General features: G+C 48.2%; 1 protein-coding gene across 1 annotated transcript in view; it reads right to left on the reverse strand.

Moving 5' to 3' along the window:
• Positions 1 to 22232, reverse strand: part of CAMTA1 (calmodulin binding transcription activator 1) — an 821930-nt gene that overhangs the window by 22899 nt on the left and 776799 nt on the right. The window contains exons 16-20 of the mRNA XM_077763975.1: positions 7035 to 7186; positions 4314 to 4510; positions 3952 to 4030; positions 3450 to 3765; positions 2465 to 2988 (exon numbers count right to left, since the gene is read on the reverse strand). Coding sequence (XP_077620101.1) covers positions 2465 to 2988; positions 3450 to 3765; positions 3952 to 4030; positions 4314 to 4510; positions 7035 to 7186 — 1268 coding nt within the window. The remainder of the gene's footprint in view (positions 1 to 2464; positions 2989 to 3449; positions 3766 to 3951; positions 4031 to 4313; positions 4511 to 7034; positions 7187 to 22232) is intronic.

Consider the following 22232-nt stretch of genomic DNA (forward strand, 5'->3'; position numbering starts at 1 on the left):
CCACAATTTCCTTTTTCCCCCTTCAGTGACTTAGAAATTCTGTCATCTGTTTTTATGCAGTCTAGTGACCTGACATTTCTAACAAGCATATTTCAGCCTCTACTTACCTACATAAGGGGAACAAAATCTGTGATCTTCCCTAAACAAGAGAGCTCCTTCAACACCCTTCACCTTCTTCATTTCCCTACCTCCCTGGTTTTGTTAAAATAATTAGAATATTAGTTCCGGGTTAGTTTTAAAATGTGACTCCTCCTTGATTTAAAGAATCTTTGCCAGTGCCTTGTACACACAATCACATAGTCACTAAGTACACAGACGTATCAGTTTTACCGGTTTTGTGTCTCTCTCCTCCACGAGCTCTGCCTTGCCATTTCTTGAATTACTTCGTTATTTTTCACTGTTATGTTTTCATTTGGCTGAAATACGTCTTGAGGTTATTGCTTTTTCGTAGATACATGCTCTTAATTTAGCAGAGTATTATTCTCTCAAGGCTCAGCGAGAATGTAAAGCAGAATTTTTCAGGTTATTTTGTATTTCCTGCATCGATTCTGTTTTAGCAAAGGACAGCTACCATGAAGCTCTCGTATCCAAAGGCTTTTAACTTGAGTTCCTTGAAATTATGATGTAAAATCAGAAATCCAGTCCCTGAATCAAACCAGCTACATTTTCAGCACTACACACCACACCGGCCAGGGGCTACCGTCATGGGGCACACAGACACAGAGCACTTCCATCACCGCAGAAAGTTACAGTGAACAGCACTGTTCTAGATGCTCAACGTAGATGAGCTGCCGATTTTCATTGTCTGGTGATTTATTACTATTTGCTTGTAAGTGCTGTCCTAGACTGCTTAGTATTGATATGCGGGATAGCCAAAGCCAGCGGCTGTTTGTGTGAATAAAGTTTCACTGGCACATAGCCACACTCACTCATTTATTTATTTTTTAACGTTTATTCATTTATTTTGAGAGGGTGGGGGAAGAGGGGCAGAAACAGATGGAGAGAGAGTCCCAAGCAGGCTCTGCGCCGCCAGCACAGAGCCCCACACGGGGCTAGAACTCACAAACTGTGAGATCATGACCTGAACCCAAGAATCAGACGCTCAACCGACTGAGCCCCCAGGCACCTAACACAGTCGCTCATTTAATATTATCTAAGGCTGCCTTTGTTAAATAGCCATGATGGTCTAGAGGGTCCACAAAGCCTAAAATATTTGCCATTTGGCCCCTTACGGGAAAGCTCTGCCAACCCCTTTCCTAAAAAATTCTTTGATTTCTCGGGCAGCCTCCCCACGGCCGCAGGGGACAGCAGGTCAGCAGCGGAGCCCCTGGCCCATCCACGGGGACCAGGAGCACACGGGCCTCCCTTGTGGGATGAGGACGAGCGGCTCGGCCGCCAGACCACCCCCAGGAGCGCTGGCCAGGGCGGGGCACCTCCAGGCCCCTCCCTCCTGTGGCCCCGCGACAGGCCTGGTGCCCTACTGAATCTCTTGTGGGGGGTTTCCCCGTGACACTTGCTTCAGGTTATAGAGGAAATTGGAAAGAGAGGAAGTCAAGCTCCTACTCAGGCTGCTCATTGGGTCCTCCCCTAAAATATAGGAGGAATACTTTATTTAGGGGCATTTGTTTGCTTAATAGCTTAACCTCAAGTTTACTTCACTATATATTCTCTTAATTTATTGCTAGTTTAATGCCCCCAAAAGGATTCTGGAGTTGTTGGTTTGTTTTTCTTTTTTAATGTACATTTATTTTTGAGGGGGGGAGGGACAGAGAGAGAGGGAGACAGAGGATCCGAAGCAGGCTCTGTGCTGACAGCAGAGAGCCTGACGCGGGGCTCGACTCATGAATTGGGAGATCGTGACCTGAACTGAAGTCGGGCGCTGAACTGACTAAGCCGCCTAAGGGGCCCCTCCCTGACCCCCCAAGGATTCCGGAGTTTCTAGGCTTATTGTAAAGACAGTCAATTATCGGCTTTAGGGATACTTCACCGCATCTCCTGAGAGCCGCGCGCCACACACACCTCTACCACAGCCGGAGGACAGCTGGGCTCCTCCTATCACATTTGGTCATTTAAAAATTCTACCCACAGGCCTCCGGTCCTACGTGCTCCTGGGCCGGGACTCTACTAACCCGGTACTTAAATGGGAAACCAGTCTCCCCGATGCAGAGGGGAGCGGAAGATGACTGGAGCGCCCTGGGTGAGCTCTGGGGAGCTGGTGTGAAGAGCGGGGGGCTCTGCTGAGACCCAGGCCCCCGGCCTTCAGGCCCTATTCACGACGTCTGATTCCCTCAGTGAATACGCGGCTCGTACCCAGAAGACGCCCCAACGCTCTCATGCGTCGGTCACACTCCTAACCCTTCCCTGGCGAGCAAACCGCACGCCCTGTGGGCACCGGCTGTAAAGGTATCGGGGGGCGCTCTGACGGACCCCCCGGCCTCTGCAGGCTTACCTGGTCCGTGCTTACCTGGATGTCGTCCATGGGCTGTGCGCACTCCTCGCTCTCTGCACTATCACGGTAGGGCCCCATCTCTGTATTCACCACCTCTCTGTTAGCCATCATCAGGACACTCACTGGCTCCCGTGGACGCACCTGTGAAGGTGCGGCATCCTTTCCTACACTGGTCCCCTTCGGATTTCCAGTCACCTGTGCTGTAGACACACCAATGTAAAGATCTTTGGGACTCCACTTTACTACGGGCTGAGATCCAGAGGCTTGGAGTCCTGCAGTCTCTGGAACGGGAGGGGAGGTTTCCCGGACGTGGTCCCTCACTCCTTCACTGGGGCTGATTGTCTCAGGGACACACTGCTTAGAACTAGGGCTCTGCTTCCTGATATTTGGCTGTTCCAGACTCAGTGCAGTGGAGAGCAGTTTCTGCTGCCTTGCCTGGAAGGACTCAGGGTTCAATTTATGCTTTTTGGGAGCTGGATAATCTTTGTGGCTCTCACTGCTGTAGTAATTAGAGGGTTCAGAACGAGGTCTTCTCAGCTCTGAAAAGTACAGTAGAAAGGACAGTCAGGACAGGCGATAAAGTTAGGAACCCTAAAGAATTAACACTTTCTCTATTGCCTGAGAGACACGAAGTGCGAAGCGGGAACTCAAGACGCATCCCTAACATTTAAATATTCCCCAGCCGCGTATACGGTATTCAGATAGTCCTCCAAAATCTGTGTTTCTTTCTTAAATGGACACAGATTTTTTTTTTTTTTTTTTTTTTTTGCTACTTTCTGCATTCGTTTTTGGGAGGGGTAGGAGGGAAGCGGTAGGCATTCTTACAGCTAAAAGAAAAATCGGAAACAAAAAAAACACACAAAAAACAAAAAACAGAAGCTCCCAAACCCAAACCCTTAAAATGTTATGTGAATATCCTATGGACTTTTCTGGGGGTCACTGCACAAAAGCAAATGGGAAATGTGCCAAGTTCTGAGATGTAATCATTTTGCATTTTTACCTGGATTGGTACTTGCAATAACGGTGACTCCTTTGGATACTTCCGGTGAGTGGATGGCTTCACCGTGCCACTGCGCCATCCAGCTGTCTGTATTGGGCTCTTCGCTCGGAGGACAGTGGCTTCTGGGGTTCTGTCCCAGGTGAGCCTGCTCATCTCTCTGCAGGTGCTCCAGACACTCTGCTAATTTCACGTGACCCCTCGACCTGGCGATCCCCAAAGGCAGCCTTCCGAGAGAGTCCGGAATAGAGATGGCCCGACGGTCCCACTTGTACAGCACGACGGCCGCCTCTAAGTGCCCGAGGGCACACGCCCACATCTAAAACGACAGGGGAGACAAAGCAAGCTCTCTCAGGACAAGTTCAGAACCATCCTTCATGTTCGCTCTTCTCGCCAATGGAGAAGTTGGTCCTTGCTGACAATCTCAACGGGGATGTAAGACCTTACCATCCCCCCATGCCAGTTTAGAAGAACGGTTCAGGGATTAAATGAGCCCATTCCTTACCAGAGGAGTACAGGAGAAGTGGTCCACATTCAAAGGGTCAACTTCCAGTTCCAAATCGATGCTGTCTGCGTGCTTTGTGCTGTAAGGGACGGTACCAGAAATTACTGCACAATTAATTAAGGTTCAAGAAACACTAGAATGTTATCAGACCCACAAAGATGAAACCAAAGTAGGCATCTGACATCCCTGACGTGAAGAAAACAGAGTCCCTAATTTCGCAGGGTGGCTTGGGTTACGAGGCCCGAGGAAAGCGGAGAGTGCAATATTAGGTTAGCATCTGGCTCGGCATTTCTTGGGATTCCCTTGGGAACTGTCCTCAGAGAAAGCCCTTTGCTCACAGGCCGTCCGCACCCCAGCCTTACCGCCATTTGATGAGGGTCTGGATGAGGGTGGCGTAGCCCTGGGCGGCAGCCAGGTGCAAGAGGGTCATCCCCCGGAAAGTCTTTGAGTGGATCAAGTGCTTGGACTTGGCCCAGCAGGCGCGGCTCATCATCTTCTCACACACGACGACCACGCGGCTCTCGAAGCAGCTGCCCAGCGTCCCGGGGCCAGAGGCACACTAGGGGTTGGAAGGCTGCGTTACCACTGAGGACCCAGGGCCCTCTGCAGAGGCAACCTTCTCATGGAGGAGAAGCAAAACGCTTTACGGTTAGCTGCTCGGAACAGGAAACACAAAACTGCGCCTGAAGGGGCGTCACGGAACAGACTCACACGCGCGTGGCTCAGCTGGCGGCACGCAGCCGTGCTCGGGGCACCGGGGGACTTTCCGTAATGCGGAGAGCGCCAGAGTCGATCACAGCTGACATTCGGATACGAAGGTCATGCTGGTCCGTCTCAGGGAAAGAGTGCACCGCTACAAAAGTGCCACTAGCCTCCAGCTGAAGCCGGCGCTGCGGACCGGGGCCTGCTGCAGAGGAGAGCAGGACGGCCGTCCCAATTCTTGCATCTGGGGACACACCCAGACCTCTGCCTCCCCTGCTCCTCCTGAAGGAGAATTAAGTCACTTAGACGGGGATCTTTTCTCTGCCCCCCTCCCCGAAGAAACACTTTAAAAAATCCGGTAATGATCCCACCCTTTGGGGAAAGCATTAGAGATCTTCAAATGTAAGTGATATGAATAACAGTAGAGGCACACCAGAAAGAGAAATTCACTAGTTTTCACCATGGCTTTTTTCTCTTCATTCGGTTGTAGAGCAAGAAACATAGAATCGAATGTAGTAACCTCAACAGTTCATGTGAGTCTCTGTGATGGCAATTCTGTGTTTAAGATTCTCCCCCAAGAAAGGATACTTCCGGCCTGATTCTTCTCTGGTATTATTATTATTTTTTTAAATCTTTTTTTCCAGCAATGAAGTCCACAGAATTCAATTACTATGGAAATATTGTTGCCTCTCCTTTTCTATTTTTAAGTCTGGGGGGAAAAAACATGCAAGGATCAAAAGGCAGATGACAGATAAAATGTCACCCTCACTAGAGCTGTCAAAATGTCTTAAAGGAGCACCGGTGGGTGATCCCACTGTGCGGCAGAACGACCTTGACTCAAAAAGGACAGAGCCGCTCCCGAGACACGTTCACGAGCACAGAAGGTTACAGGTTAGTGAGCAGGGATGGAACTTTTTTTGCATTCACAAAAAGAGCCACATCTTTATCACAAAAGGGGGACCCAGATATGTATCGAGGACACCTTAAATTAACGGAAGAGTCTTCAATAGCACTTAACATGGGATCAGGTTGTCATAGGCCAGTTACCGAATGGTTGNAAGCACAGAAGGTTACGGGTTAGTGAGCAGGGATGGAATTTTTTTGCATTCACAAAAAGAGCCACATCTTTATCACAAAAGGGGGACCCAGATATGTATCGAGGACACCTTAAATTAACGGAAGAGTCTTCAATAGCACTTAACATGGGATCAGGTTGTCATAGGCCAGTTACCGAATGGTTGAGCTGAAAACGACATGATATTCTGTTCCCTTGATGCAGACTCCGGAGACAGGAGAAGGTTTTCATGGGAATCTCTTATTTAAGCCATGAGATACAGCAGAGAACGATTACTTCTTTTCTAAAATGTTAAGAGTCTAGGTGAAAAGCCTGTTGTAGCCTTAATTATATTTTACTGCGTGCCAAGTCTTTCTTTGGACTTCTGAAGACAGGGAAGAAATGAGAACACCACTTGGGGGAAAAGGGGTTAGGTTTTTGGGTGTGGTCCATAAAACGCTTTGGTTTTGCCTCTTAGTATTCAAATAGTATTACCACTTGATATTTACAAGGATCATCAAACTCTAACGTTTTACTTAAAAATGTAACTGTTCACAGGAAATCATCATTCATCTTGAAGGAAGAGGGCGAGGTGTTCGGGGTTTGCAGGGAATAATAACTCAGCAGGAGAGAGAGGAATGCTATCCATCCTTTGAAAATCTGCCTCTAGGGTCTCCTGAAAAATAATTTCTGCCCAGGTCATTTTCTCAAAATGAAGCCTGTAAATAAAATTTATAGGAAGCCTTCAAGACTAATGGGGCTCTCAAAAAGTATTTAGTAACTTCCCTGTTTGGCAAATTCTTCATGGAATTTATGAGAAAGCATATGTGAAAACAGGACAGCAGGGTTAATGTTGTCCCACACCAAATAATTCCAGAAACAGCTTCTCTGGGTCCTTCTGATATTGATCGTCTTGACTTTACAAAAGGCTTATGAGTGACCGAGTTTGATCGTGTTTTGTTTTTATACTTAAAACAGATACGGAATCCAAAATACAAAATAGAGTCCAACTGAACTCTGAGTCGCCGTCGGGCCTGTTTTCTAAGGGGACGCCCTCTGCCCGCACGGCCAGGCGGCAGTGCTGAACTCTGAGATCAGCAGCAACGATTTAAGGCTCAGGGAGGTCAACAACTGAGAAGCGCCACCATTCAAGGCTTCTGTGCTATTACGCAGATTTTAAGACGTAGGGGCACGGGATTATGAAGCACTCCCCGGGACTAATCCAGGAACGATACCAGCACCAGACACAGGACTTGTGATCAGGTCCCTCCCCGATCAATAAAGCAAAATAGGCAAAATGGAAGGTGGTGTCGGCTCAGGCCGGTACCTGAGCTTGGCTGCCTCCATTCCCGCTTCCGTTGCCCCCTCCACTGCTGCCTCCTCCGCTCCCCTGTTTGTGCTGCTGGGACCCCGTCATCTCCGCCATCCTCCTTTCCATCTGCTCCAGACGTTCTAGGATGGACATCCTGAACTGGTTATCTAGGGCAGAACAGGTGAGGGTGAGGTCGTGGTCCAGGAGGAGAGCAGTTAACACAGGGCCTGGTCAAGCCGCAGGACGGCATCCGAAATGCTGTCATCAGCCTAACCAAACTACAGGAGCCCATCCAGGCCAGATTTCTCCAGCCTGGTAGTGAGCCTCACACCTCAGCCAAGACCTGTGGCATTTACAGTAGCCCAGAATTATCAGCTAAAGGAACAGAAAATCCCTTTTTGTCAGAGTCCTGATTTCTGATTCCTGGCACCCCATTTCTTTGCCAAATTCCCCAATGGAAGCCCTGGAGAGATCTGGTGGGCAGGTCCCTAGAACAAATAAATGAAATGAATATAATTTAAACCAGTGGAAGACAGGAAGATGTGTGTGTGTAAAAAATATATGTATATAAACACATATGTAAATACATATACTTTTTAGAGTAGTATCTGTTTTACCCGAATTTTAAAATAGGTTTTATTTGTTCATCATTTGCTGGCTGAGACCCTCACACATTTCCTTTAACAGGTGACAGTCTGTTCAGAGCCCAGCACGAGGTGCTTCACCCTTAAAAACATCAGGCCACCATCGGAGCCAGGACTGTAGCTCAGAGAAGTTCGTGATTCTGCACCACCGTACTGAGATTAGGATCTCTCTTTCCCTCCACATTCGCGCATTCGCTCCCGCCTGTATGTGCATGCACACACGCAGACACACGATTTGCGCTGCACGCATACATGCGAGAAGGAGCTAAGACCGTGATGAAAATCATTAGCACTGATATTTACGCAACAAATTTTAAATAACGCTGTGCCAGATACTTAGCAGTAAATCAGTCAGAAAAAGGCCTCTTCCTGCTCTAGCCGGGGAAGCAGACAGGATAATGTGAAGAGGAACGACAGGGCCGGGCTACACTTTAGATGAGTCAGGAAAGGGGACACCTGAGTTTGACCAGAATAGAAGGAACCAGCTCTGCAGGAACTGGGGTGTGCTACTAGCAAATGCAAAGGCCCTGAGGCAGGGCATTCGAGGAACGGGAAGCCAGTGGCTGCACTGCAGCAGAGAGGAGAGCAGAAGGTGAAGTTCAAGAGCAGGGGCCAGGACCAGGCAGTATGTACGTAAGAACCCCGACTGCGCCACAGAAGGACTGTGCAACTTTGAACAAAACCTTAAGTGCCTCAGTTTCCTCACCTCTTAACTGGGGATGATAACTGTACTTACCTCAAGGCTAATCATGGGAATTAAATGAATATTTGCCAACACTCAGAACATGTAAGTTGCAGATACGTGTGTCAGCCATCATCATCCTCATCATCATTGTCTGACAAATGAATTCTCTAGGAACTGACTGAGCAGCTGTGACAACCTATTTGCCCCCAACTTGTTAAAAGGCGTAACTGTTTTCCCAAATACAACCATCCAAACTGTGAAAAGGAAGAATCCAGAAGTGCTCTGTGGGGATGCCTGGCCTTCCTTACCATACACCCCAACACCAGTGAGTGGTGCTTACTGATCCCACAAGAAATAAAAACGCAGGCGGGACTGACACACAAAGCTTCCGACGCACCAGTCACCGTTTTCATCGCTTTAGAAACATCAACCCATTTACTCTCTACGATAATCGTGAGGTAGGTACTGTTCTTACCCTCTTTCCACAGAGGGGAAAACTGAGGCAGAGGGAGACACCCTCTCTGGCTCAGGGGCCTGCAGCTTACCCACCTTGTGACACGAAGATGAGACCTTGTGGGAAGAGAAGACACACAGTGCTCGGGCTCGCCCCTAGAAAAGAACCTTTTTCTTGCGGTAACAAGGCAGTAAGTATGTGTTTCACAGGAAAAATTCTCAGGACCAGGTGTTAAACTGGCCCGACGTTACTAAACCACAAAGCCAGAAGGGGGCGGGGAGAGACTGCTTTTCAAAATATCATGGCATTATATTCTAATAAAGCCATTTCCAGGAACAACATTAAAGGAAAAACCCTTCCCTGTTAAAAGGGGAACGCCTTTTAACGCCTTTGAGAATGTCTTTGTGCCCAATGCGTGCACAAGTGCACACGCACGCACACACACACACGCAGGATCCACAAGCACTGAGGCCCCTCCTGCTGTGCATCTCAGCAGCCCAGTCACTGAAGGGCAGGGACCCCATGGAGGCGTCAGACGCGCTGTGCACAGTCATTGTCATCCTGTGACCCTAAAGGAAGACACGAGATGCCTTCAGGGCAGGATTCAGTGGGACTGAATCCTAACTGCATGCCCTCCCCATTAGGAGAGGGGCATTTTGCAGAATGCAGGACTCCTTTATTCAGAGCCAGGTGACTATGAAGAGTCATCCCCCTCCATTAGCGGGACTCCAGGGAGAACGGCGGATTTCCCTTGTGGTGCTCGCATCAACCCTCCCTGCGTGCCCCCCGCTGTGGCATCCACTCAGCCACCCGCAGACCCTTCTGTGTCCCGTGAAACGGAGCGAGCTTCTGTGACCGCCTCCAGACGGTTTCTGCCGCAGGCCCGCATAAATTGCACCCATGAAAGGCGTGTTCAGAATCCATCTCACTTGTTTCAAGCACTTGTTTGGAGCCCGGTGGCCAACATCAACCTGCCATGTCATGCAGAGGGGCAGCCGGGCGCAGCCATGAGCCACCCTGGCAGGGTGCCTGCCTAGCCACCTCGCCCCGTGGAGGTGGCTCTGTTGTGGCGGCCACAGGGCTATAGTGAGGTCGCCTCTCGTGCCTGCCCGTCCCCCACCCGGCAAGGACCCTGCAAAGACCGACCCTCCCTGACATCATGGAACCAGGCCCTGTCCACGGTGTCCCCAGATCAAGACACTAACAGTCGCTGTGACTCTGTGACCGCCACGAAGGTCCCTGTGTGCTTTTGTTCTGGGCTATGTTCAGCCCCATCCCCGCTGCCAAGCATGCAGTTGGCTCTTTTGTGTTACTCAGCTGCTCTGAGAAGCACTTCACGAAGATACTCAGAAGCAATTATTTGCCTCTTAACAAAATTATATCATACATGATGGCATCGCTGAGCCTCTCGGCCCCACAGGGGGAAGGTAGTGATAATTAATAAGAAGAAACAGCCTCAAATGGAAATGACTGAGCCAGCATCCTGCAGAGCACACACCTGCTTGTGCTATGTTCACCGAGACTCAGAAGAGACCTTCCGATCACACTTCCTTTCCTCTGAGCAGGGCCAGGGCCCGGCTGCGTCCACCTGTGGACGAAGGGATGGCCTTCACGGCTCCATTACTAGCAAGTCAAAAGCAACAGCTCTGCACTAGCTTTGGTTTTACAGTTTTAGGGTGATGTGGAAACCGTATTAGAAGATACTCGGCAAACGCAAGCTATATACGTGGCCTTAACTGTATATTATGATTGATCATGATGGCATATGGGGAGTAGAATTACTTAGAAGCAAAAAAAAAAAAGTTCTGATTATGTTAGAGTAAAAAAGTAGACCTGAGATTCACTTACGCACGCACAAGCGTTTGTTGAGCACCTACGAAGTACTGAGCGCTGGGGGTGACTTGGCTTAGTGAACACATCGCTACCCTCATTCGTTGGCTAACGAATAACTTCTGCAGTCTGAATAAACTGGATTGTTAAATGAATCGGTGAGAGGGAGGGGTGAGAGGAGAGGAAACACACACTGTGGAGGTCTAGCGGCCTGATGGACCTGCCTCAGCTCTCCCCCATGAAGTGTCTAACAAAGCCAACAGTGACTCAGCTTTGAGAGATTCCAAGCCGCACATCCTTAGGACAGTCTGAGCAAAGTGACCACACGAGTCCTCCATGAGCCCAAGGCTGTGAAGGGAGCACGCACGCCAAGAGCACCTGTTTGCCAAGCACCTTGGACTCCGGAGGTCCCCGCGGGGAAAGCCGGCCATTCCATGAACTCCCACCTGGTCGGCCCCCAGCTTTGAGCTCTTTTTTCTTTTAATTTTTTTTTTACATTTATTTTTGAGAGACAGTGAGACAGAGCACAAGTGGGGCGGGGGGTCAGAGAGCAAAGGAGACAGAATCCCAAGCAGGCTCGGGACTCTGAGCAAGGGGTCAGCACAGAGCCTGATGCGGGGCTCGAACCCACGAACCATGAGATCAGGCCCTGAGCAGAAGTAGGATGGTCAACCCACTGAGCTACCCAGGTGACCCCCTCCTCCCCAAGCTGTGAGTTCTGGTCTAGAAGTGTTAGGGCTCTGTCTTCCTCACCCCAAGAACAGCTGCTGCTTACACGGAAGGCCCTCCGACTCTTCCCCCTGCCTCTCGGAGAAGGGTGGAAAAGCCACGTTATAATCCATAGCTCTGAAGACTGGGAAAAGGAGCAGTCTGCACAGCAGCTCCCTCCTCCTGGGAGAGAAGCTCCGGGTGACAGGTGGCGCGGGCGTCCCCTTCCCTCCCTGTGGCAGAGGGTGTGTGCGCTGCCCACGGTGCTGGTTCCTTGCTGCTGATGCCGCCCATCCAGCGGTCCCCACACCCGAGGTGGCATCAGAATCACTGGGAGGGCTTCTTACAACAGAAGGGTGGGCCCTGTTTCCTCCTGGAGTCTGTTTGTTTTACTTCGAAGGCCAGGGAAGGCCCAAGCTGTACTTCTAACATGTTCCCAGATGCTGCGGAGGCTTCTGGCCCGGGGCCACCCTCAGGAGCCCCCGCTCTGAGACCGCACCGCTCTTCTCGGGAGCGGCCCCTCCGTGCACATAAGTGCCCGGCCGCATGAGACGTGGCCGCACCAGGTCCGTCCACACGAGCTCTGCCGGCAGCACTGGGCTGCATGCTTCCTTCTCATGTGCACGGCCAAGTCCGATGCGGCTAAACTTGAAAACTATTTAAAATCCACCCCCCTGCGCCGCTCTCTGCAACGAATCAGACACCTTCATCCTCCCCATCGGAGTTTACCTCCTTGCTGCTCTCTTCTCCCGGCTGACTCACTGGGGTGTCTTCCCATGTGTCTCTGTGCCCCGCTCGTCTCTAAGCAGCCTGTTTACCCGCATGGCTTCGGGGACCGAGGACGATGTGCCACCGCGCACCAGTTCCTTCCCACGACATTCAAGGCACACGCACACATGTGCCGGCTCCCCGGACAGGAAGCAAGGAATACCGATGGGCTCCGTAGCCAGTCTGGCTTGTGATCCATTCAGCCTCTTAACCAGCCCAGCCCACACCCCCTTTTTTAGCAGAAGCATCATTTTTAGACTGGGCAGCTGGGACAGGCCGCAAGGAACACGGAGAGCTGCAGGGTCAGTCCTGTGGCTGTGTGACTTTCAAATAGTTACCACTTTGCACCTCAATTTTCTCATGCGGAAAGAGGAGATATCATCATCCTTTCATTCTTTGTGGGGATGGGATAAATATAGCACATTTTAAAAAAGTGGTTAAGGCTTTCTTTACTTGGTTAAACCAATGGGACCCTTTTTTTTTAAATGCACTTTTAAGAATTTTTTAAATTGCATTTTAAAGATTTTTAAGTAATCTCCACACCCAACGTGGGGCTCGAACTTACAACCCCAAGATCAAAGGTTGCATGCTCCACTGACCAAGCCTGCCAGGCATCCCTAAAAAATGCATTTTTGAAAATTTTGAATAATTTTAGATTTACAGATGAGTTGTAAAGATAGTAGGGCTCCCATAAACCCTTCGCCTACTTTCCCCTAACATCAACATCTCACAGATCCACGGTGCATCTGTCAAAACTCAGACACTCACTGGTACATCAGGACTAACTCAACTACAGACTTGAAATAGACTCGCCGTTACAACTGATGTCCTTTTTCAGTTCCGGGATCCAACTGCGGAGGCCACGCTGCATTAGCTGTTCCATGCCCTTCCTCTCCTCGGGTGTGTCAGTCTTCTCCACCATCCTTATTTTCACAGCATCCATGATTTCAAGGAACAATGGTCACCTACTTGGTAGATGTTCTTCTATTCAGGTGGGGTGACATGTTTTCTAACGATGAGACTGGAGTCATGAGTTTTCAGGAAGAATATCACCGAGGGAAAGAGCCCAGCTTTTCATATAACATGGGTGGGGTCTGATGTGTTGCTGATGCAGACCCTGATCTTTGGTGAAGGCAGGGTCTGCTAGATTTGTTCTATGATAAAGTCACTATTTTTCTCTTTCGATACTCTATCGTTTGGAAGTAAGTCCAGCCCACACTCAAGGAAAAGGGAGTAAAGCTTTACCTCGTGGATGTGGGAGTATCCACGTATATTATTTGGAGTTCTCCGATAAGGAAGGTTTGTCTTTCTGAATTTACTTGTGTCCATCTAAACCATTTATTTATACCCGTATGGACTCACACCCATACTTACTTTACACTTCGGCCATTATCCAATACTATGTTAGCTTATTTCTCAAACTCTCTCAGCTTTGGCCACTGGGAGATCTTTCAGGCTGGCCTCTGTGTCCCTCTGACATACCCCCAGGCTCTTCCCTTCTTTTTCAAGCACTTCCTTACTTTTTGGCATTATAAGATGCCCAGACTTATCTTTTATTTTCTCTGTTCCAGCCCTCGAAGCAGCAATTTCTCTAAGGAGCCCTGGTTTCTTTTATTGAAGGATGGTATTTAGAGGCCAAGATCTGGCTGCCGGGTATGCTCGCTGCTCCTGGGGTGTGACTGCTTCCAGGCCCTCTCAGCGGAAAGAGCAAGGAAACCCATGTAAGTATAACCCACGTATGCACACACATCGATAATTGTTCTGTGTCTGTCTGTGATACGCTGGAATAAACGTGAGTCCATGCGGATGTCCTTACCTCTAACGGAGCACTGGGGTGTCCACCCTAGGCCTCTGGGGGGTATTTTAAATATAGGTAAGATAACTATGGGTTGCTTAGATATAATAAGCCATATATTAAATACTGAAAAGAAATCTTTACTAATAAACTATAAAAAAGAAACCTGTAGGCCTAATGTCTGTAACTCCAAAGTATCGGTTCAGAACCCATCAGAGTAAATTATCCAACTACTATTGTTATAGACTCTGGCTCTTAGAGCCACCCAACAATATTACAGAACACACAGTAAATACCCATAATCCCAGGACAGCTCGGAGTACTACGAAGGTCAAGAAGATGGAGAAACATTACCAGCCAGTCACTGGCCCGAGGGTCACTGAATGGTTTGCTGGGGCTTCACATCCCCTTTTCCTTTACTGGGTTTACCATGTCCCAGCCTCCCCTTAGGGGCTGTTATGCAACGTGTCACACGGCACAGCAGCAGTCACGGGCCATCTTTTCATCTTTCTTTGATAGGGATTCCCAACCCTCAAAGGGATCCATTTTAAAACGTCCCAAATCGGGGCGCCTGGGTGGCTCAGTCGATTAAGCATCCAACTCCAGCTCAGGTCATGATCACAGTTTGTGGGTTTGAGCCCCGTGTTGGGCTCTGTGCTGACAGCTAGCTCAGAGCCTAGAGCCTGTTCAGATTCTACTCCCTCTCTCTCTGACCCTCCCCTGCTCACGCTATCTGTCTCTTTCAGAAATAAATAAAACATTAAAAAAATTTTAAATGTCCCAAATTAATATTTACCTAAGAATTAAAAATCGCTAAACGATACCAAAATTTTAAAGGCAGAGAAAATTTCATGAAATCAGACTTCCCCCGGTATATTCTAAGTCTAGAAAGTTTGGCACTTGCTTCTACAAAAGTGGAGGATCCCAGGTATTTGAGGATCTGATGTACGAAAGTGTCTACTTCAGGAAACCAGCTACTTGCCAGACTTCCCAGGCTCTCAGCACTCAGCTATACCTGCTGTTTCCTCTAGATTACCTCTCTGTCTATCTTGGAACCTAGTTTTCATGGCTGGATTGAGCAACACAACATAAGGCAAGTTTCTGACATGATGTCGACAATCTAGTTTTCAAAACTCAAATCCCGCCCCTGTGACCTACAAAATAAAACTGAAGCTCTTCGGCGTGACACAGGACGCTCTTTCCCAACAGTACCAGGTTACTTTTTAGGGACTCTCTCATCACTCACGGTTCTTCAGTCCACCGTGAGTTTGACGTACCTTTGGACCTTTGGTCATGCCAACAGCCTCCCGTGTCCCCCTGGTGAGTTTTCTGTTCTTCAGAGTGTGGCTTCCACATCACTTCAGTATTCTTACTGAACGTCCACAGTGGGCCATTCCAAATCTATTATTTCTAATCCTCAGAATAACGTGAAGAAAGCTTCCCCTCTTCATTTCACAGATGAAGACGCTGAAGCCCAGCCCGCATTGCTTGCCCAAGGTCATGCTGCTTGTAAGAAGGAGGGCAGGGATCTGAACCCAGGCAGGGCTCCAGATTCCTGTTCTTTCCACTTTGCCCGGTGAACCTTCCTCTCTTGCCCTGGGCCCTAACAGTACTTAGCAAGTGAATGTCGAGTTGTCTTCCTGTATGGGCCATTTCTACTGGAGGGAGCTTTTTGAAAGCAAGGAGTCTGTTGGATGCCTGGCACCAGATAGCGGGTGCACCATCAAGGGGAAAAAACTGTTATTTTCTAACGTAAGCGAGGTCATCCAAACTCTGGGGCAGCCCCAGTGGACTCCGGGTGGCTGTGTACCCATCAGCAGTCTACCACTTGGTCCGGTGGACAGACTGGTCGGAATGATCATGACCCAACGGAACTGACTGGATAGCACGTGAGAAAGCCCCAGGCGTTTCCTTGGCTGGCTGCCACTTCCTTTCGGCTCAGGTGAGGAAATGACATCACCACAGTGTGTTGGTGCAAGACTCTGGCCGAAGAGCTGAGACGTGGCTGCCTTACAGACACAAACGGGAACTTCACAGCAATGTCACTCATCCGCTGAGCTTCACATTAAAAACACAGACCCCTCCCTTTTATATACACCCACCTTCCCCCTGGCCAAACTGGATCTCTGGGACACAAATGGCTGGTCAGTCATCTTAATGGAAGGAGTACCTATAGTTAGTTACAAAAGTGCTTCCCAAGTTTGTCAGGTTAGGTTGTATAAACAGGAAATTTTTACTGGCTTAAAAAAAAACATCTTCTAGAACAGCCTCATGAGGCATGTGTGGACCTGAACACCTGAAAATCAGCTAACAAATAATATCTGCAAACACGAGAACCTGTTGCTACAATTGCTTGATCGGAGTCACTGCGGGCCTTGTTGCCAGAGTAGAAGAGAAAGTTTTGCCTTGGCAGGTAAATGAATGAAGGAGCAATCATCAAATACCACCTGCTATTTTAAAACGCGTTATTTGTAGCTCAAGTGCACATGTGCCCTCCTGTTGCTATTTGGATTGGGAACGAGAGACTGTCTCTCATTCCATTTACAGCTCTTGGCCGCACTGGCAGGAAGAGCTGATGAAGCAAAAGCAGGCATGACTTGAACTATTTCTGTAGGGACTGCTGCTTAGGAAGTCTCCTAAATTTTTTAGGAAGCTCAGAAAGGCAGGGAAAATGAAGTCACTTAATTCCTTCCCAGAATAAATGGGATCACCGGAGCACATGAGGCTCTCCTCTCCAGCAAGCCAGTTAAGATGTCCAAGTGCAGAGGGAAGGGTAAGGGCCGGACAGAGATACGGCACAGGCTGTCCACTCTGATTTTCCAAAGCAAAGGCTAAATTTAGCCTTAGGGGAAAAAAAAAACCCCTGCAAACTCCACTTTTTAAAAACTCCCCAACTCTATGTACCAAGGCAAAGGGAAATTAGCAATTCTTCTTAGACTTTCTTCTTTTGCTGTGACTTTGGATTCGTATTTCTTCTCCATGGTCTGTGTTTCACACTATTCACAGAGTCAGAGTCTTGGAAGCATCAAAGGAAATCGGTTAGGATGCTGCTAAAACAACAGCAATTGGGAAACGGAATGTTACAAGGGGAGCGAAACAAACCCACCACGATTTCTCCCTTGATCTCTTTCAATGCCAGAGCTTGGGGCGCAGGAGGGCAGAAATTTCAAGCCCATTCCCCAAGGACACTAAGGGTGAATGGAATACTCCAGGAGCTCAGCTACATCGTGACACGCAGGAAGACCGTAAGAACCCCCCCCACCCACCGCCTCCCCACATCACGCAGGAGCCGACCGTGCAGTCAATCAAGTAGCAAATACGACTGGAGTTCAACATGGTAAAACTGCAGCTATCTGGTGTGAGAACAAAGGCAATCAGTAACTCGGAGGCAGAGACTACACCTAACTTCTTAGCCTACGAAAGAGTAGAACAGGTGAAGCTTGCGAACTTCAAAAAGCAACAAATTTGGGACGCCCGGATGGCTTAGTCAGTTAAGCGTCCGACTTTCGCTCAGGTCATGATCTCGCGGTTCGTGGGTTCAAGCCCCGCATCGGGCTCTGTGCTGACTGCCAGCTCAGAGCCTGGAGCTTGTTTCAGAGTCTGTGTCTCCCTCTCTCTCTGACCCTCCCCTGCTCACGCTGTCTCTATCTCTCTCCTAGAAATAAATAAAACATTAAAAAAAAAAAAAGGCAACAAATTTGGAGGACACTGCCTTAAAAGTTTCAGCACACAGCGGGAGTAAGAAATCTGACAAGCACAAACTGGGATGTTCTAAAGTCATAAGAGGAAAGTGAATGGAGACCCGGGGGAGCGTATCACCGCGAAGACTAATGAGGTCTTAAAAAAAAAAAAAAAAAGTGCTGTAGAGACTCGGAGACAAGCGACAGTCTCCCTCACCTGGACGCAAAGGTGTGATGGTGGAACGCATTTAAGTGCAGATGGGGAAATGGGAAATGAAAGCCCTAACACCTAAGAGCTGACACCACAGAAAATGCACGGGGAGTGTCAGGAGGCAAGAATAATTAGCCGCCAGCAGGCTCATCTGTGGTGCTCAGCTTTAAGGACAAAAACTCTCCAATACTTAGAATCTGCTGGGAAGACCTATGGAGCATCAGAGTCATTCTGGAAAGGTCTACTCGACACCCACTGCCAAGGGACTGCTACAGACGGGTGTGCTACGGTTCTGGAGAGGGAAGAGTGAACAAGAAAACTCAGGATGTCGTGGTAGCCGCCAAGGGACACTGAAAACCGGGAAGACGTGAGCCTCTGCTTCATGAACCTCGGTTGGATATGAAGGTACGGAGAACTCTTGTGAGCCCAGTGAAGCTACGCAGGCTCTGATCACTGCGATTCCCCCAGGGCCTAGCGAGACGGCGGCACACAGCAGGTTCTCCATATGGATTCACTGAATAAGGGACTTAATTTCATCTGTTAGAGACACAGAATGTGGATTTTAAGAAGGACGAGGCAAAGAATAGCAGGTAGAAAAGATGTATCCATGAGTCATTTCTATGATGTACTTTTCTCCAGCCAAGTTATTAAAAGCAGTCCTTTCCCTTCTCACGGAGCCACCTTTTACCTAATCAATCTCATCAAACATCTCAGGGACCAGGCAAGTGAAAACAAACTTTTAAAATACCTAATTGCGACTGGTGCACAACAATAACTCTTACATTGTAGTTTTCACCTTAGAAGCAGCACCCCAGAACAAGGTCAGGTGGAGACACTGTTGGCGGGGGGTGGGGGAAGAGGAATTGAAAACTCCATAGAAAAGGAAACTTTGGGGGCGTCTGGCTGGTTCAGTTGGTAGGGCATGCAACTCTTAATCTCGGGATCATGAGTTCAAGGCCCGCACTGGAGGTGTAGAGATTACTTTAAAAATTTTAAATCTTAAAAGAAAGAAAGAAAAACTTGGCTGGTAAGATGTGCTACCTGGTACCTAGAGAGAAGAAAAGAAAAAAACTCCTGGCTGCCTCTAGCTAATATGCCTAATTATAACAGATGTTATTTGCCCAGAGTTCCTGGTGGTTTTCAATATCTGAAAAACCATGAATTTGGGATTCTGGCTGGAAGAGTCCTTCTCTGATTCCAACTCGCCCTCCATACATTACTTAGACATCTGCTGCTGACCGCACTTTGCTCTCCAGAATGCCATCTGCACACACGTTCCCAACTGTCTTACCTACTCGTGACAGCTAAAGCCCATGATGTTCCAAACATACTTTTTTTTTTGTAGACACTGGATTCTCCATACAGGCTTCAGCTGTAGAACTCGAAAGTTTATTAACTACGATAATACTTTTTCACAATGCCGTAAGATTCTGTAAAAATCTGGAACAAATACAGGTGACGACATCCTTTCCAGATTAATAGACGGAAATGCGTATATTTTAAAGGAAATTGCTGTATTACTTTAGAATGTTGGACACGTTATCAACGAGGTTTTGATAAACAAGATGATTTAAGAATACTTTGTTGCAAGTTTTCATAGGCCTTTCCGGCAATGGAGACTAAAACATCTTTAAAAATTCACGTTACGACATTTTAAACATCTTATTCAGAAATCAAAGTATTTCTCTGAGGGAGAAAACCGAGGTGTTGGAAAAATTTTAACCGGTAAGCTCCGTTTTGGAAGCGTCGTGATCCCTGCAAGGGTCGACCGGCTACGCACCACATGAGAATGTGCCTCGGTCTGCTCCCACTCGCAACCACGCTTTGCGCTGGGGAGGTGGTAACTTGTACATCACGCCTCCTGTTAACACTCTACCCCTGGACTGGAGCAGTCTTCAAACTTCTGCAAATTCCAAATCAGTGAGGCCTAAAGGAATGTATTATTGAGGCCGGTGTCCAAACACCCCTTGGATTAGGTGGCAAGGCTAACGAGGTATGCTGCTTTCAACACGAAATGGGGATACAGCCTGATCTCACAGAGTTGAGGGGGCTGCCTTGTCTGTCTACCCTCACGGAAGCCCCAAAGCAGGCCTCTTTAATCACCCCGCTCAGAGCATAGCTGGTCTAAAGGTTCAGGGAGCAGCTCAACAATGGAACAAAAGGTTAATAACCAACTCAAAAGACAGCAGGTGCTAACCGTGGGGGGCATCCCTCCCAAACTCCTACCATATCCTTACCATCTCCTGTGGTCCCCTCGTCCTTATTTTCCCAACCTCCCTTCCCTGCCCCACTCCATTCCTCCTCAACCTCTTCATTTCCCTCCCGGCTCTCAATCCTGGATCTAGGTATGCCTGTTCGTGGTGGCCGACAAAAATACTTAGGATTAATGATAGATCAAGACTGAGATTCACAAAAAGAGTAAAACTCACATGAAGCAATTGTATAGAAAACATGTACGAGATTCTCCAAAATGCTTAATTGTGAGTCCCAAATCCGGCTCAACTCGGGAGATGAAGCAAGACAGGAGGCAATTTTCAGATCACTGTCAGTTTTGGATAGCAGGTGATAAGACAGACTTCGACATCCTTGTAATAAAGTCAACGGGGTCTGAAAGGATTTAGTACCATTGAGTATTAACAGACACCAAATCACTATTTCACAGAGGCAGTCCTGCAAAGACCCGGTGTGGTCCCACTTCACGGCTCTCTGATGATTTAGGTCAGGGGGAAATTCCATGAACTATTCCATGCATGTCTGTTATTAATGCTCGCTCTTTCCTGAACAGTATTTTATGAGCCTGAGTTTTACGTCCAGAAGTAGCGAGTTGATGGTTTTTAATTTCCTGAAGGAAAAGCTTTCTGTATCTAGTCGGTTTTTAGTAGTTTATCGTTAAGAAGCTCTAAACAGATTTCACTTCTGCAGGTCAGCGGTTCTTAACTTAAGACAAAAAAACCAAAACCTTTTTACTGTAATGAAATAACACGTCTTTTTCTTTCTTTGGGGATAATCCGGAGTGTAATGATAAGGCTGTGCTCTGCAGAAGTAATTTCTTTCCACAATTCTTGGTGGAAAGAGAGTAGCTGCCAGCGTTTAAATCTATTTGGCAATAAGCCTAATAATTGACTAGTCGGCCACCTGCTTACCACTCGACACCCTCAGCGTCTCTAAGCAACCTCTGAGTGTCTGCCATGCCGGCTGAGTAACGTCCCTACAGTGACATGAAACGTACAGAAGCTGGACTTGCCTTGTTAGAAAAGAACCCGTAACAGGGATTCCTACCCTTCTTGTTCATGGGCTCTCGGTGACAAAAGCTACAAACCCTGTCCTAGGAAAGTACCTACGCACAAAAGCGCACATTCAGTATCAGGGGGACCCGCAGACCCACGGGGGTGAGGTAGGGGCGTGGGTTCCAGGCTCAGGACGATGCTGTGCGGACGGTCCGCTGAAGCGTTTCTCAAACTGCATGCTGTGGAACATTTCCCACGAGAGGTCACTCGGGAGACCACAGCAACAACATGCTGTGTCGGGATGTTTTGGAATTACCGGGTTAAGCACAACTGAATACATGCACATTTCTTTAGCGCAGGACTTCTCTGAACCCTAACACGCGACCATGTGCTAGAAATTGCTGGAAGATGGTCAACAGGCTTGCTTCCTAAACATATCCGAACCTTGCAGCAGGGGGTAGGGGGAGCTTATTAGAAGCATCTCCTGTAACTAATGTTCCCACAGAAGAGGTTAGGGACTAAAACTAAGACCCCGATACCGAGGATCCCTGGTGAGGAGGTCCCTGGTCCATGCTCCTCCTCTTCCTTCCTCACTGGCCAGGCAAGGCACGAGTGCCACACCAACCAGCCACAGACCCTGATAAAGTTATGTGGGTCAAGGGTGAACATCACCTAGAACTGGTTTGATGGCTCCTCTGACAGTTCATTCGGTCACATACAACCACCTCCCTAACCCACACCGTCCGTCCCTTCGCTGTTCCAGCCTCCAAGATACCTCAGAAGGGCTTCCCTCAACTCTCTCCTCTCTTTGTGCTGTTTGAGAATAAAAATAAGATTGTAATTACAATTGATAATAAGAATAATGTTAGGGTTATGTTATCAAGAAACTTAAATTTCATTCTTCCAAGCAGAGACCTAGTCATTGTAATTTCAGAGAACCATTTTGAGTTCTATCCTATGAATTAAGAATCTTCACCAAAGGGGCGCCTGAGGGGCTCAGTCAGTTAAGCATCCAATTCATGATTTTGGCTCAGGTCATGATCTTATGGTTTGTGAGTTCGAGCCCTGCGTCAGGCTCTGTGCTGACAGCGTGGAGCCTGCTTGGGATTCTCTCTCTCTGCCCCCTCCCTGTTTAAACACTCTCTCAAAATAAGTAAATAAACTTAAAAAATTAAGAAAAAGCTCGCCACCAAAAAGTTTCCATTTACTGA

The sequence above is a fragment of the Crocuta crocuta genome, unplaced genomic scaffold (genome assembly GCF_008692635.1).
Source record: "Crocuta crocuta isolate KB4526 unplaced genomic scaffold, BGI_CrCroc_1.0 scaffold13, whole genome shotgun sequence".
Taxonomy (NCBI): Eukaryota; Metazoa; Chordata; class Mammalia; order Carnivora; family Hyaenidae; genus Crocuta; species Crocuta crocuta.